General features: G+C 34.5%; 1 protein-coding gene across 4 annotated transcripts in view; it reads left to right on the forward strand.

Moving 5' to 3' along the window:
- Positions 1-14,882, forward strand: part of UBR3 (ubiquitin protein ligase E3 component n-recognin 3) — a 196,267-nt gene that overhangs the window by 162,065 nt on the left and 19,320 nt on the right. For all 4 annotated transcript variants that reach the window (XM_054562480.1, XM_054562481.1, XM_054562482.1 and 1 more), the window contains 4 exons: positions 3,603-3,706; positions 7,554-7,678; positions 11,129-11,236; positions 11,356-11,481. In XM_054562480.1, the coding sequence (XP_054418455.1) occupies positions 3,603-3,706; positions 7,554-7,678; positions 11,129-11,236; positions 11,356-11,481 (463 nt within the window). The remainder of the gene's footprint in view (positions 1-3,602; positions 3,707-7,553; positions 7,679-11,128; positions 11,237-11,355; positions 11,482-14,882) is intronic.

Raw genomic sequence — 14,882 nt, forward strand, 5'->3', positions numbered from 1 at the left:
CTAATGGTAGCACTAAAGTAATCAAAATTGTTGACACGTAATGAAATCAATGAGAATCTGAAATTCTGGTAGCCCAATTAGCTTTTCAGTTATTTGTAATATCCCTGTTTTAACAAACTACTTAATTTACACATTTGGGGGATGCATTTTTTGTACATAAAAGCTTTGTAATTTGTTGGTATTTAGTTTATGATGTAAGAAGTTTGTAAGCCTTTTTTGATTTTTATACAGTGGAGTGCATATTTGCTTAGGGTTGAGATTGGCTAGTTTAAATAGATCCATAAAACTCCTTTTAAATCTAAGTCTGAGTCTTTTAATCAGCTGTTAGTGCAGCATTTGGTAATCCAAAATCATCTTTATTCTATGGAAGTTTTAATGCACCTGTTTCATAACACTGTTCTGTTGATTAAGAGGGATTTTTCAGTGTTACTTTCCTCTTACTCCTTTCTCCCCTTTTAATGTCTAGTTTTACCCTCTTTGCATGTTTCCTCTTGAGTAATTTAGTTCATTTCATTAAAGGAACTGTGATAGAACTACAGATAAACAAAAATGTGTAGGACCTATGGGCCCTAAAATCAATCAATTCATAATTTGCTGTTCTGTTTCTTCCCCCAGTCCATTTTATCTGTCTCTTTATGCACTGCGGTCTAGCTGCTTAGTTTTTGTCGCTTTTGCCACCTGTTTGTATGTTTGTCCCTCCATCAATTTTTCCATTCACTTTTTATTTGTTTACTCAGCTCATTTTATTAACTGTTTTAATTCAGGTATTTGGGAAATAATGGTAAATAAGATGGTTCCTGTGGAGATTGAATTGGGGGGACATAAAATTGGGAGAGACTGAGTAGTTTTGAAGGCAGTGACCATATGGATGGCAAAGAGGGAGTGAAGATAGAGTCCTTAGGACTTACTACCAATTAAATATGGGGTGAGTGAGAGAAGATGGCTTTGGAATATCCTCAAGTTCCCAGCTTTTATGTATTCATGATGCTTTTATTGTGTGTAAATTACACTTCAGACATTGTGCTAAATACTAGAGGATATAATAAATAAGCCACATCAAGACTAAGACAATAGCAGATAGCTCATGAATGGGTGTGTGTGTGTGTGTGTGTGTGTGTGTGTGTGTGTGTGTGTGGAGTAGGGTAAAATGATCAGGTGTTCAGTTTCACACATGTTGAAGTTGACCTGCCTGTTATATATACAAGTGGAGATAGTGGATTTTCAGATAGAGTTAAGAGAGTCACGGTTAGGGACGACATACAGACTTGGGATCATCAATGTGTAGCTGGCGATTGAAGTCATTGGTTAAGAGGCCTTTCACAAAGGGTCCTTAGTATGAAAAGAGAGTGAGAATTGGATTCTTGGGGCTCTATATCTGCATTGGTCAGAGGAAGAAGAACCTGTCAAGAAGCCTAAAGTGGAATAATCAGAGAGATAGAAGGGAACCTGAGACAGTGTTTCACAAAAGCCAAGAGAATTTTCCAGGCAAGAGTGTTGAGCTGTACCCAAAGTTGAGAGTTGTAAGATAAGGATTGAAAAATGTCCATTAAATTTTCTAATTAGGAAATCATTGGTGATTATGTGAAAAACCATTTTTGTAGGTATTTGAATAACAAGTGAGGAAATAGTGGCCCTCAGATTAAAAAAAAAAAGAACTTTGGACTTGAGAGACACTAGAGAGACAAGAAGTAGTAGGTTTCATAGCATTATCAGAGGATTAGTTTTGGAAAGGAAGACGAGTATTGGGCTGGCCAAAGAGTCCGTATGGTTTTTTCCTTAAACTAAAAGACACATTTTTCATTTTCACTAATAGCTTTATTGATTTGGATATTTTAAGTATGTTGGCTATCTCCCACATTGTAGAACATTGATTGTTCTCAGTTAATGTCTCAATTTGGTCACTATCATCCTCAAAAGGTCTACCCAACCATAGAGCATCAGCCAGTGAGAAATCTCCAGTGTGAACTTTGCAAACCACTTTGACACTCAATTCACAGCACCTTTTCCATACACTGCACAAATCTTTTTTTGTGTGTTTCAGTTGCATTTTTACCTTTCTTGAAATAATAAAGCATAATATGCAAAAAATGCATATTTCCTTCCATCTTCAATATTAAAATGGCTACCCCAAAATTGACCAATTTTGATAACTTTTAAAAATGCATGTTGACATGACAGCTGTCACAATGCAATCTAACAAAATCATTTTGAATGAAATTAAAGACCACTAAGCACTACTAGACCCAGCTTATGGAAAAAAAGTAATGAACTTTTTGGTGCACTACTAAAGCCATCTTATGGAAAAAAACCTAACGAACTTTTTCGCCAACCCAATATATTAAAGAGGAATATCTGTAGAGAATGGAGATATTCAAAGAGCTGTAATCTTCCTCTGGTAGTTGTAAGTTTCACAGGGATTGGTTTAGTCACCTATGTCTCCATTGCCAGGCTTATAGTAAGTAATAAGTAAATAATAAAAGTGTTAAGCAATTTTGGTTCATCTCAAGTTTAGTCTGAAGTACAGAATTTAGCCAATTCTAGAAGCTTAAGTTTTACTTTCGTTCTCTGACATTGAAAAGTAAACCTATGGTCAAACAATTTAACTCTCTAAAAGAGTTTAAAAAACCTTTTAGGATAAGATCTGTTTATAATATATTCCATGTTTTTTATAGTACTACACATTCCTAAGGTTTATTGTTTTGTCTTTTACAGTATATTTTAAGTCCTGCTTTGGTTGTTATTATCTTTTTTTTGAGACTTGGGAAATAGTAAAGATTTTATTTGAATTTTATGTTAATCATAAAAGCAACTTTTTAAAAATATTTTTTAATTGTATTTTTTAAATTTTTTAATCATGTTTATTCTATTACCGGTGTCTCAATTTTTCCCCCTTTGCCCTCCTCCACCCGTCCCACCCTGCCCCCCTCTCCCATAGTCAATTCCCACACTGTTGTCCATGTCCATGGGTCATTCATACATGTTCTTTGTCTAGTCCCTTCCCCTTCCTTCCACCATTGTCCTCTTTCCCCATCCCCTCTGGTCACCTTCAGTCTGCTTCATGTTTCCATGCCTGTGGTTTATTTTGTTCGTTAATTTATTTTGTTGAATAGATTCCACTAGCAACTTTTTTAAGAAGTGCTATTAACCATGCCTTTTCAATGTAACTTGTTTTTGCATTGCATCTGCTCTTTTTTTATAATGTGAACATTTACTCCTTAGTGCTGTTTATGTAGCAAGTGTCCTAAGTGTCACACCATTTGCAGTGAAACTAATTCCCTTAAGTTCGATTTAGTGTTTATTTGATTTCTGTAATATAAGAGGTCAGAAAGACTCATAATTAAATTAATGGATGCCAATTGTTTAGTAAGACCTGAAAAAATTTCTATGTAATTTTTTCAAATAAAGTGAAGTCAAGGAAATAATATGAGTCTATAAGGTTATATTTTAGGCAAGAAATATGGCCCCTGGTTTTTCTTTTGTGATTTCTCAGTTGCTTATGAAAGTTTGATTTCTGTTCCATAGGCATATATGTGAAATATAAAAATGACCTAGAAAGAAAAGATGTACAATGCTGTCTAAAGTGATTATGCATTTTCTTTTAGGCTGGGAAATGAAGAACAACAGCCTGAGGTTCCAATTCTTTATCATGATGTTACATCTCTTCTGCTCATTCAGATTTTAATGATGCCACAACCCTTACGTAAAGGTATGTCTTTATAATTCAGATTCTTAGATTATGTAGTATATATAATGGATAGTCTAAAAATTGTAGAGACAAATATAGCATTGGCCTGATGGAGTTGGTTAGAGGTAAAAAAATTGTTTTCTCTATTTTTAAATAGTAATCACTATTTGTGTGTGTATAGAAGATGACAATGAAATGAAATCGTTTTTTCTTTTATGGGTCTATTCTTTTTAGGTTTTTAGTCAATAATGAGGTAAAGGCATGTGAAATCACTCTGAAAACCTGTTTTTTTAAAAATTAAAGTGATAGTACAAAAATGTGAAAAGTAGAGCAAACTGGTCAGCCTTAATGTCTTCCTGTTTACAGTGTATCATATTTTGATATAGTAGTATGATGTTATTCAAATGTGATGTTTCATCACTTTTAGTTAGTGTTAATATCATAATATTATAATATTAAGAGCATTAATATTATACTAGAAATAGTTTAATAATTACGTGATAATTTACAGTTTTCACTTGAAGGCATTTAAAATATTCTAACAAATAATTAACTATTCTCCTTTGCTGGGAAACAAGGATTTTACTTTTGTTTTGTTTTTGTGCTATTATAAGTTACTCTAAAAAGGTCATCTGTGAGATCTAGAAGAACTATTCCAAAAATTTATGTAGAACCACAAAAAACCCCGAATAGCCTTAGCAATCCTGAGAAAGAAGAACAAAGTTGAAGGGATCACAAAACCTGACTATCAAACTATACTACGAGGCCAGTCTAATCAAAACAGCCTAGTACTGACATAAGAACAGGCATGTAGATCAACAGAACAGAACAGAGAGCCTAGAAATAAACCCACAGCTTTATGTTCAATTAATATTTGACAAAGGAGTCAAGAACATAGAGTGGAGTAAAGAAAATCTCTTTAATAAATAGTGTTGGGAACATTGGACAAATACATGCAAAAAAAGAAAAAAGAAACTAGATCACCAACTTACACCATACACGAGAATAGACTCAAAATGGATAAAAGACTTAAATGTAAGTAACAAAGCCATAAAAGTTCTTGAAGAAAACATGGACAGTAAAATCACAGACATCTCTTTTAGTAATATTTTTGCCAATATATCTTCTTGGGCAAGGGAAACAAAGGAAAAAATAAACAAATGGGACTACATCTAACTAAAAAGCTTTTGCACAGGAAAAGGGAACCAACTGCATGGAAGAACATATTTGCCAACGATACATCTGATAAGGGATTAGTTTACAAAATTTATAAAGAACTTATATAAACAACCAAGAAGACAAAAAACCCAAATTTAAAAATGAACAAGGGACCTGAATAGGCATTTCTACAAGGAAGACATACAGATGGCCAGTAGACATATGAAAAAAAAATGCTCAGTGTCACTAATCATCAGAGAAATTCAAATTAAAACCACAATAAGGTATCACGTCACACTTGTCAGAATGGCCATCATCAGTGAATCCAAAAGGATGTGGAGAAAAGAGAACCCTTGCGCACTGTTGGTGGGAATGCAGGCTGGTGCAGCCACTGTGGAAAACAATATGGAGTTTCCTCAAAAAATAAAAAATGGAATTGCCTGTTGAACCAGCCATTCACTTCTGGGAATATATCCTAAAAAACTCAAAACACTAATTTGAAGGAATATATGCACCCCTCTGTTAATTGCAGCACTATTTACAATAGCCAAGATCTGGAAACAGCTCAAGTGTCCATCAGTAGAGGAGTGGATAAAGCATTGGTGCATTTACACAATGGAATACTACTTGGCTGTAAAAAGACAAAAAAAATTCTTACCGGTTGTGACAGCAAGGATGGACCCGGGAATTATTGCACTAAGTGAAATAAGCTAGTCAGAGAAAGACAAATACCATATAATCTCATTTATATGTTGAATCTAAGCAACACAGTAACTGAACAAACAAAATAGAAACAGAAGCCTGGATACATAGAACAGACTAACAGCTGTCAGAGGGGAGGAGGGTTGGTTGGGGCCTGGGTGAAAAAAGGTGGAGGGATTAAAGAAACACACACACACACACACACACACACACACACACACACACACTCTCTCTCTCTCTCTCTCTCTCTCTCTCTCTCTCTCTCCCCCCCCCTCCTCCCCCTCCCCCATGTAGAATCAGGGAAGATTTCCTTACGTAGTCCTTTTAAGGTGTCACCTCACTAATCTGAGTTAGCCAGGCCATGAGGAGAGAATTTCAGCTTGTACTGAGACCCAGTAGAAAGGTACCAAATATTTCTTTTAAAAAGATCAGTCTGTTTAATTTAAAAAATGGATTGCAGGGATTTGGGAGATGAGGAGGATAAACCACTGTGCGGAAAAGAATTTCCATAGGGGGCCTGACGGCTGTCCTTTAAAAAACTGAGGTTGGCGCTTGACTGGTGGCTGGGAACTTTGATTTTAGGAAGGTTTCCACCATCCCTAGAGCTAAAAAGAGTAGCTCACTATTTCTAAACTGTACAGACACTGAGGTTTATGCTGCACGTTCCTGCTTTCCTTTGGGGGGTCTGAAACTGGCATGTACTAGGCGGGGGGTGCCTCTCTGACCTGCTCCCAATGGAAGTGTTGGGCACTGAGTCCCTTAATGAGCTTTCACGGTAGGTAATTCACACAGGTTGTCACAACTAATGGCTGGGGGAATTAAGCCTGTCCTGTGTGACCTACTGGGAGAGGACTCTGAAAGTTCCCTCTGGACTTCCCCCGATATGCCTTTCCCTTTGCAGGTTTTACTTTGTATCCTCTTGCTGTAATAACTCATAGGACTATATACTGCGTCTTTTGAGTCCTAATGAATCACGACACCTAGAAGTGGTTTTGAGGACCCCAACACAACTACTTAGGCTGAGATTATAGGTCCAGGCAAGAAAGGGTGGAAGCTCGGTCCAGGGTGTTTGAACTGACTTGTCAGATATTTTAAAAGTGGAATTGACAAGGATTTGGAGATTGTTTTAATGTGGGGAGAAAGAAACAGGAGAATATCAAGGATGTCTACAAGTTTCTGAATTTAAGAGTTTCTGATTAAATGGTAATACCCGTTTGCTAGGGGAACAGCAAAAGATAATAGAAGGAGTACTGAATCTGAACGATGCGCATGGATTCAGGTTCAGGCCGGGTACTCATTAGCTTTGTTACAACTGGTGCATCCTTTTGAAGCTTAGTTGTCCAATTGAAACTGTTATGAGGATTGAATGAGACATTTGAGGAAATTTTCTGTTATTTGGTATTTATAAATACTAGTTATGATTATTAAGCCACCATGTATTAAGTACCTAATATGTACCAGGCATTTTATATTCTTGTTACTACTGTTTTTGCATTGATATAATTTTCACTAAGTTTTAAAACTCAGAGTACTGGGATTTCTTTTTTATTTTTAGCTTTAGAAGTTCTATATTGTATTGTGTTATGTTGTATTACATTACATTACATTGTTATTTAGAAGACGTACCTCATGTTAGAAGCAGATGAAATATTTAAACACTCAGGCTCCGAGATGTTAAGCACATGATGTCCAGAGAAGGGATTTGCCAGGGTCACACAGCTCTTCCAATGTTGATTGGCATTAGCACTCTGGTCTTCTAAAACACAGCACACCTTCCACTATGTAAATGCCTCTCATTTACATGTTTAGTGGATGAATAAAGGAACTTTGCTTTCATAATTTTAGATCTGTTGAGTAGAAAATGCATCACCACATTATAATCTCATTTTATTAACTAATTGAACAAAAACCAATTACACATGCAAGGAAAGGCATGTATTTGTGAAATTATCTTGAGTATAAAATGTCTAGATTCCAAAGAAATAATGATCTTCTCTTCTTCTTATAGACCACTTCACCTGCATTGTAAAGGTGCTTTTCACCCTGCTGTACACACAGGCTCTTGCGGCACTTTCAGTTAAATGCAATGAGGAGGACAGGTCAGCCTGGAAACACACAGGAGCTCTCAAAAAGGTTAGTGTCTTGTTTGAGTTTGTCATTTAGTACTTCGGTAAACTCATTTAAATTGGATGTATGAATGAATGACATTAGGTGTTTGAAAGACAAAGTGAGTTATTAGCATTTTAATTGGAAATGGAGCATCTTCAAGTTAAAATAGTTAAAAAATATTTATTTCCCTTGTACAGTGAGGTCTTCTGCATCCATATCTAAATCTTGGCCTTTATCCTTTTCTATTTGGGCAGTTTTGTTTTGCTTTTGCTACAAGCCTTTAACTTAGGAAAGTTACAAATACTGTGCTAACACAGCGAGAAAATAATACAGTGTCTGCTGCCTCAGCCTATTTTGCTTATACGTCATCTTTTTGTCTTCTTGTCCCTATTCCCAGTCACAATCCAAAGGTGGCTTTTCACTCATCACTTCTAAATTTAAAAATCCTAAGGTGAAAGATGCATCAGAAAGTAATTGTGTATAAATACTATTATGTTTGTGCTAACTTGATTACTGTACTTATAAGTTTAATGTGTTAGCTTTTGTTTTAGGCTTTTTTTTTTCCTATTGGGACTGTAAGTTTGCCTCTTAGGCATTTTATATGCTTAAAGATAAAATATGCTAAACCTAAAAACAAAACAAAAACCACCCTAACCTCTTCTTAATTGTGCTTCTTTCAGTACTGCTTTTTTTCCCTGTTAGAATATATATAAGGTGTTAGCAAATTTGAAGGAGTTCTGTTTAGTTAAAATTATGTAAACAATTTAAAAAAATTGTGCAAGTTTAGTTAAAATGTTGAGCATTTTCAGTGGCTAGGGAACAAATGGGATACTATAGAATCAAAGAATTGACTGACTGAGTGGTTTGTCTTAGAGATAGTTTAAAATAAGAAAATTAATATTTATTTGGGGAACTTAATAGAAAAAATAGTAGGTATAGTATAAATTAAACCTTTTGATTGGCTTGTAACTCTGAAAGAGGTTTTATACCTCATTGAAAAGTTTCTGTTTAAATCATATTTACTTGTATCAAAGGAGAGAAAAGTAGTTATAGATTCATGAAATGTATTCAACATAACCTTCACTTTTATCACCAGTTTACTCTCAAATCATGATTATGTGTACAAAGTTTCGTACGGTACCATCATAAAGTTCATTATGTCTTAATTGGGAACATGGTGGTTGCCCATTGAACCTGAGTTCTAGGCCAAGCTCCTACCACTCAGTGAAGATATTACCTTTTTAGTCAAGACATAAAAACTCTCTGAACCTCAGCTTTCTCAAAGGTAAATGAGAATTTGGAATATATGAATGCTTCTCTTTCCAAAATTCTGTTATTCTAAGTTCTCAAAATGGAATTCTGTCTTTTCTTACAATGATTTCCACTCCTTGTTCTTAGTTGATTCTTGGGTAATTTTGCAATCTAAAATTTTGCAATTTTGTCTTTCTTTTTTCCTAAAATTCTTTCAACTCTCTGAACATACTCAAATCAGATATTTGTATTGTATTCAAGTCAAGTATATTAGGTTTCTATGCTGTGTCATTGTTTGTTTTTTTAGTAAACTGTGTAATAATGAAAAATTACACATTTAAAACATTTTCTGATATAATTTGGTTCTATACTATTCATCGAACTGCAAAAATGAGAACTTAATGACAGAAAATGAGACAATTGTAAATCAATGATGGAAGGAACATGAACTGATTTAGGTGGCTTCTACTAATTTTCTTTCTTGATTAGATAAATGTTAGCTATTTTAAAAATACTTAATAAAACATTTAATCAGATCCTTATCAGAACTTTGACGAGAAGTTTGTAGCCACATAAATTTCTTTAGTGAATGAAAACAAAAATATAGTATTCTGTAGGTTTTTTTGCCATGTTATTAGCTTTTTCTGCAGTTGATCTAAACAGATATGTAGCATATTGTAATATTAGCAACAACTATATTTATGAATAATGAAATGTATCATTCTGTCTTTTGTAACTGCTTAGATTTCTATATCATTCATTTCTCCTTCTCATTTCCTTCTTCCTTTGCTTCTTTCTTCAAGTCTCATTTATTCTGTCCCTATAATTCCTTATTCTCAGGTAGGATAATTCCAGCGAAAATGGATTTTTGCCAGATTTAATCTGCCCTAGGACAATAGAAATGTGTATTTTCCAAAAGGAGAGCAGAGTTAATTTGATAATGAGGTTCAGTTGTGTTGGAAAAAGTGATCATTATGATTAATATAAATTACATTTTTTTGGTTCTTTGAAATATCTGCTAAAAGGGACTTTATATCAGGATTTCTTAATCGGGGTCCTTTTCCTTTGTTTTGTTTGTCTGGGGAGTAGGACCATAGCATGGCCTCAAGGGGTCTGTCATCCCAAAATGTTACATAAAGTACTACAATTCAGACAAAGCATCTACCCAACACAGAATTTATTGCACCTTTCAACCCTTGATGCTTTTCTTTATTTAACCCACATATCTTGGCCCCCTCTCGCATAGAATTCTTCTGATCTACATTCCAGATCTTTCATCCATGGTCTCAGAAATGCTCTTCTTAAACTTTAAGAGCCTACTCTTAGGTTTACCCAAATATAGCCTATATAAAATATGTTTTACTAAGGCTTTTTTATGTATGAAATTATTGTATTATCTAATATTCTTTGTTTTTAATTTGAGGAGAGTTTAGCAAAAGGACCCGATTTTTAATTAAAGTATAGTTGACACAATATTGCAGATGTTTTTATAGTTAAAAATCAGAACGCAATAACACTGTACGGCTGAGTGAACGTGGCAGAAAGGATTGAGGGGTGATTTAAAGATAATGCAAATAGTTGATTATCAAAAGAGGCACGTCAAGGGAAGTTCTAAGATTGAAAATAAATGTCATCAATTAGGTATGTATCACTTAGGTTTTTGTTATGGAAAGGGATACATGCAAAATACAAAGTACAGTTCCTCATATTTTGGAATTTACAATCTAGTTGAAGAGAGCCAATGACATGTGAAACAATGTGGGGCTAAAAGAAAGACTGAATATTATCAAATAACAAACTCTGTGGTCCAGACTATGAGTGCCTTAAAAATTCAGGGTAAAGTTATATTCCACCTCATTTACTCAATTCTTGTTAGGGGTGTATTGACTGTCTTAGGCATGTAGGTATTTTTAAATTTTGGATTATTTTCTTAGGAAGAATTTCCAGGAGTGGGAATTACTGGATAAAAATCTATTTTTACATGTTTATTTATACATGCATTGCATAATTCACATCCTGTCTTTTAAAGAAGTATTTAATTATCTGCCCAATTCCATTGGGAATCTGGTGGTATACTGTTATATACAGGTTTTGAGGAATTGAAATTTACATTCTTAAAAAATGTAATTGCAATTATACTGTACTCATTAAAAAATGTTCTTTTCAATTTTAATATTTTGTAAGTCAGTGACAAATAGAACTAATATTTCAATTTTTTTCTAGAATACGTGTGATGCCGAAAAGTCTTATAAAGGGTTACTGAGCTTTGTCATAAGTGAACTATCTAAAGGAAAGTTATACCATGAAGAAGGAACTCAGGAGTGTGCAATGGTATGCTCTCTCTCAGATTAGATGTCGTGGTTATTTAGTTAAAAGTTTAGACTTTGTTGCCATCATGAATATAATTTTTAAAGCTATATCTCTTACAAGTTTTATTTTTTTAATTTTAGGTTAGCCCTGTTGCTTGGTCTCCTGAATCCATGGAAAAATACTTACAGGACTTCTGCTTACCTTTCCTCAGAATCACCAGCCTCCTTCAGCATCACCTTTTTGGGGAAGATCTACCGAGCTGCCAGGTATAGTTTGGGGGGAGATTAGGGAGCCATGTTTTAGTCTAATTCAAAGGAATAAAAATTTAGAATATTTACTATGATTATTTTTTGTATTTGTTAGCATCTACACATTTTTATGATAATGTTATTCATATTTAATATTTGAGTAATTTTGGATTAGATCAGTGATAATAAATGCCCAATACTTTAACAGGATTATAGTGTTCATATTGATATTATTTATCACTATCTCCATTAGCAGATTTATTACTAATTTTCTGCTTTTAATATCCCTTTAAAAGTTATGTTTGTCTGAAAGCTGTCTATTTGAGATATGATGGCATTTATATAATTTGAGAACAGCAAAATTTCAGCTTGGGGCCAGTTATATTAAAACTTGGATGAATGAATTATCACTGGTTTACCCTGTTTCTTAAAACTCTTGGTCAGTGTGAGTAGGCAAGAAAGTGACAGGGAAGGAAATGAGCAGGTGAATAAACCAAACACTGCTTATCAGGTTATGTTTCTGGTATTCTCTGCCACTCATTTCCAGAGAATTTGATGTGGCAGTTAAGATATTTATCGTATTTATGGTCTTTGAAGCCTGAAGTATATAAGAATTGAGAAGTGGATTTTTTTCCCTCCATTGCATTAAATAGTTTGGATTCTTTGGTTTTTATGAAGTGATATGAGATAAATTCTGCACGTGTCCCCCAAATTTTATATTTATATTGATAAGATATTGAACAAATTAAAATATTCAAAAATGCTTTGCATCACTGTATTGCACCAATATCCTGGGAGTTTCTCCTTAAATAAAAGGTAGGGATTACATTAAGCAGTGGGGTTTTTCTTTTTTAACAGTAATTCAGACGTTGGAAAGCCAAAGTGAATTTAAAAATATAAATATTTCTATAATAAATGATGGTGACTTAACCAGTCATACATCAGAATTGTCTGTCAGCTATTTTGTAGTCACTGAAAGAATGGATAAAGTGAGAGACCTGTGGATTCTAGGTCTTGTCAAATCAGGCAACTCACTTGAATACTGCAGCTTCAGTCAAAGCGCCTTTAACTTAGGAAGTCCTCCCTAGGACTAGTGATATTGGGCGTGGGCATGAGGAAGGGCTGCCCAACCAGGACATTTCTCTACACCCTTCCTTTCCATTTCTAACGGTGGTCTATACCGGCTGCCTTCATTTACTTTCCACTTATTCCTTAAGCCCACGGAATATGTTTCAGTTTCCCTACCAGGACTGCCCGGCAGCCTCAGGTGTCACTAAGGACCTTCTGGTTGCGGCACAGTGAGAGGTGCCTGACCACCCCTTCCTTTCGTCTCTCACCTCTGTGGGGCCCATGCCACTGCAGCAGGAGTTTCAAACATACTTTACCAGTAGAGCCTTTCTTTCAGAGGAGATCCTGCCTAGAACTCTAAGTAATTACCATATCTTTATAGTAAGACTTGAAATCACACAATGTAAATCTTCAAAATTTGTTCTTCCTTTTTTAAGGTAGTTTTGGCTAGTCATTGCATTTCCATAATTTTTTTTTAATCAGCCTGGAAATTTCTATCAAAAAAACAAAACCTGTTGGGATGTTTCTTTCTCTCTCTCTCTCTCTCTTTTGAAATTGCGTTGTCTCTAAATATTATTTAGAACTGTCATCTTAACGGAAGACTTGACTCTCTAACATTATAATGTTATCATGTTAACATTACTGAGAACTCCAGTGATGGATCTCTGTTTCCTCTGGTTTACATTAACCAAGCTTCCTAGATCTGTGGGTGTGTAGTTTTTCATCAATTCAGAAATATTTTGGCCATTATTTCATTAAATATTTTTTAATCTTTCTTACCTCTACCTCCTTGTCCAAAAAACATCACCTATTAGATATTTTCTTTCATAGTTATTTAGTTTTAAACTTTAACTTAAGAGAAAAGTGTATTTCTTTTGGTATATGAGCATCCTTAAGCATGGAGATTAACCAAAGTCAACTACTTTCTTCATCAACTTTTCTTTCCTCACATTTAAAGTCATAGGCTGTGGTTCTTTATGTTATTTTTACATTATGGTTTATTTTTTCATTTGTTTTTATTGGAAGGTATTCTTCTACTAAAGGTTGGAAAGCACCTGGAGGCAGAAGCTTTTGAACTGAGAAGTGAAATTTGGTCTGGGGTTTGGATGTACAGTGTTGCCTGTAGTGAAATTCCAGACATGTGCTTAGACTGAGGAAGAAATGCATCAGTAAGGATGTATGAAAGAAAGTAGTGGAATGTATGAGAAAGATGGATTAAGGTGAAGTGGTAGTGGATTTTGGATTTCACATAAGAGAATTTGGAGCATTGAAAGATTTTTGGACAAGGGGATTAAGAAGTACAAATAGGTAATTACAAATTAGCCATGGGGATGTAAGTACAGTATAGGAAATGGAGTAGCCAAAGAACTTTTATGCATGACCTATGGACATGAACAATGGTGGGGGGACTGCCTGAGGGAGTAGGGGGTTCTGAGTGGAGGGGGGCAAAGGGGAAAAAATCAGGACAACTGTAATAGCATAATCAATAAAATATAGTTAAAAAAAGATTTTGGGCAAAAATGTGACATGATTAAAATTTTATTTCAGAAAAAAACTTCCTTCTAATATAAGATAGATTGTGAGGTATGAGGAATTGGAAGGACTGTGAACAGAAAGGGCTGTTCAAGAACCAAACTGATCGAAATGGGAGATGTTTGAGAACTGAGGTTTGACTATTAGAAGTAGAAGAAGATAGGGAATGATTAGAAATTTCAGGGATGAGATAGGATTTGACAGCTAGTTGCACATGTGAGGGTCAAGGGAGAAGAGTCATTCTGTACTGGGATTTTTTGCCTGGGAGATTTGAACTTTTATGGCACAGTTAATAGAAGGAGGAAATATGGAACAGGTTTGTGGGGTCCTTAAGTGAAAGTATTTTGCATATAGTCAGGGTGAGGGGTTGGTTGGACCATTTAAGTGGATATATTCAACTGAAGTGAGAAAAGTAAGATTACAATTTTAGATCGAAGTTTGCTCTCTTTTTGTTTATATTTCTGTCATCTGGGTAATTTTTTTTTCATATATAATATGTATAAATAGGTATATGTAACATAAAAGTATATAAAATATGTGATAGATAGATGCTTGCTCTTACACTGTATTCACTTTTGGCTTTTTGTTTCTATTAATCGTGGTATGGCATAAATAGATGACTGTTAAACATACTTTAACTTTTGTGGATTTGATATTTTTTTCTTTCTGTCACTTTTTTCATTTACAGTATTTTGTTTCACCTGTTCATCTCTTAATTTTATCCAAAAAATACTTTATTAAAATTTATTCTATTGCTCTCTTTGATTCTACTTGCAAATCTATACATCGAATAGTTTTCCCTTAAGTGTTTTGTGTTT

Source organism: Pteronotus mesoamericanus, unplaced genomic scaffold (genome assembly GCF_021234165.1).
Source record: "Pteronotus mesoamericanus isolate MK-2021 breed Mesoamerican mustached bat unplaced genomic scaffold, CSHL_Meso_final scaffold_651, whole genome shotgun sequence".
NCBI lineage: Eukaryota > Metazoa > Chordata > Mammalia > Chiroptera > Mormoopidae > Pteronotus > Pteronotus mesoamericanus.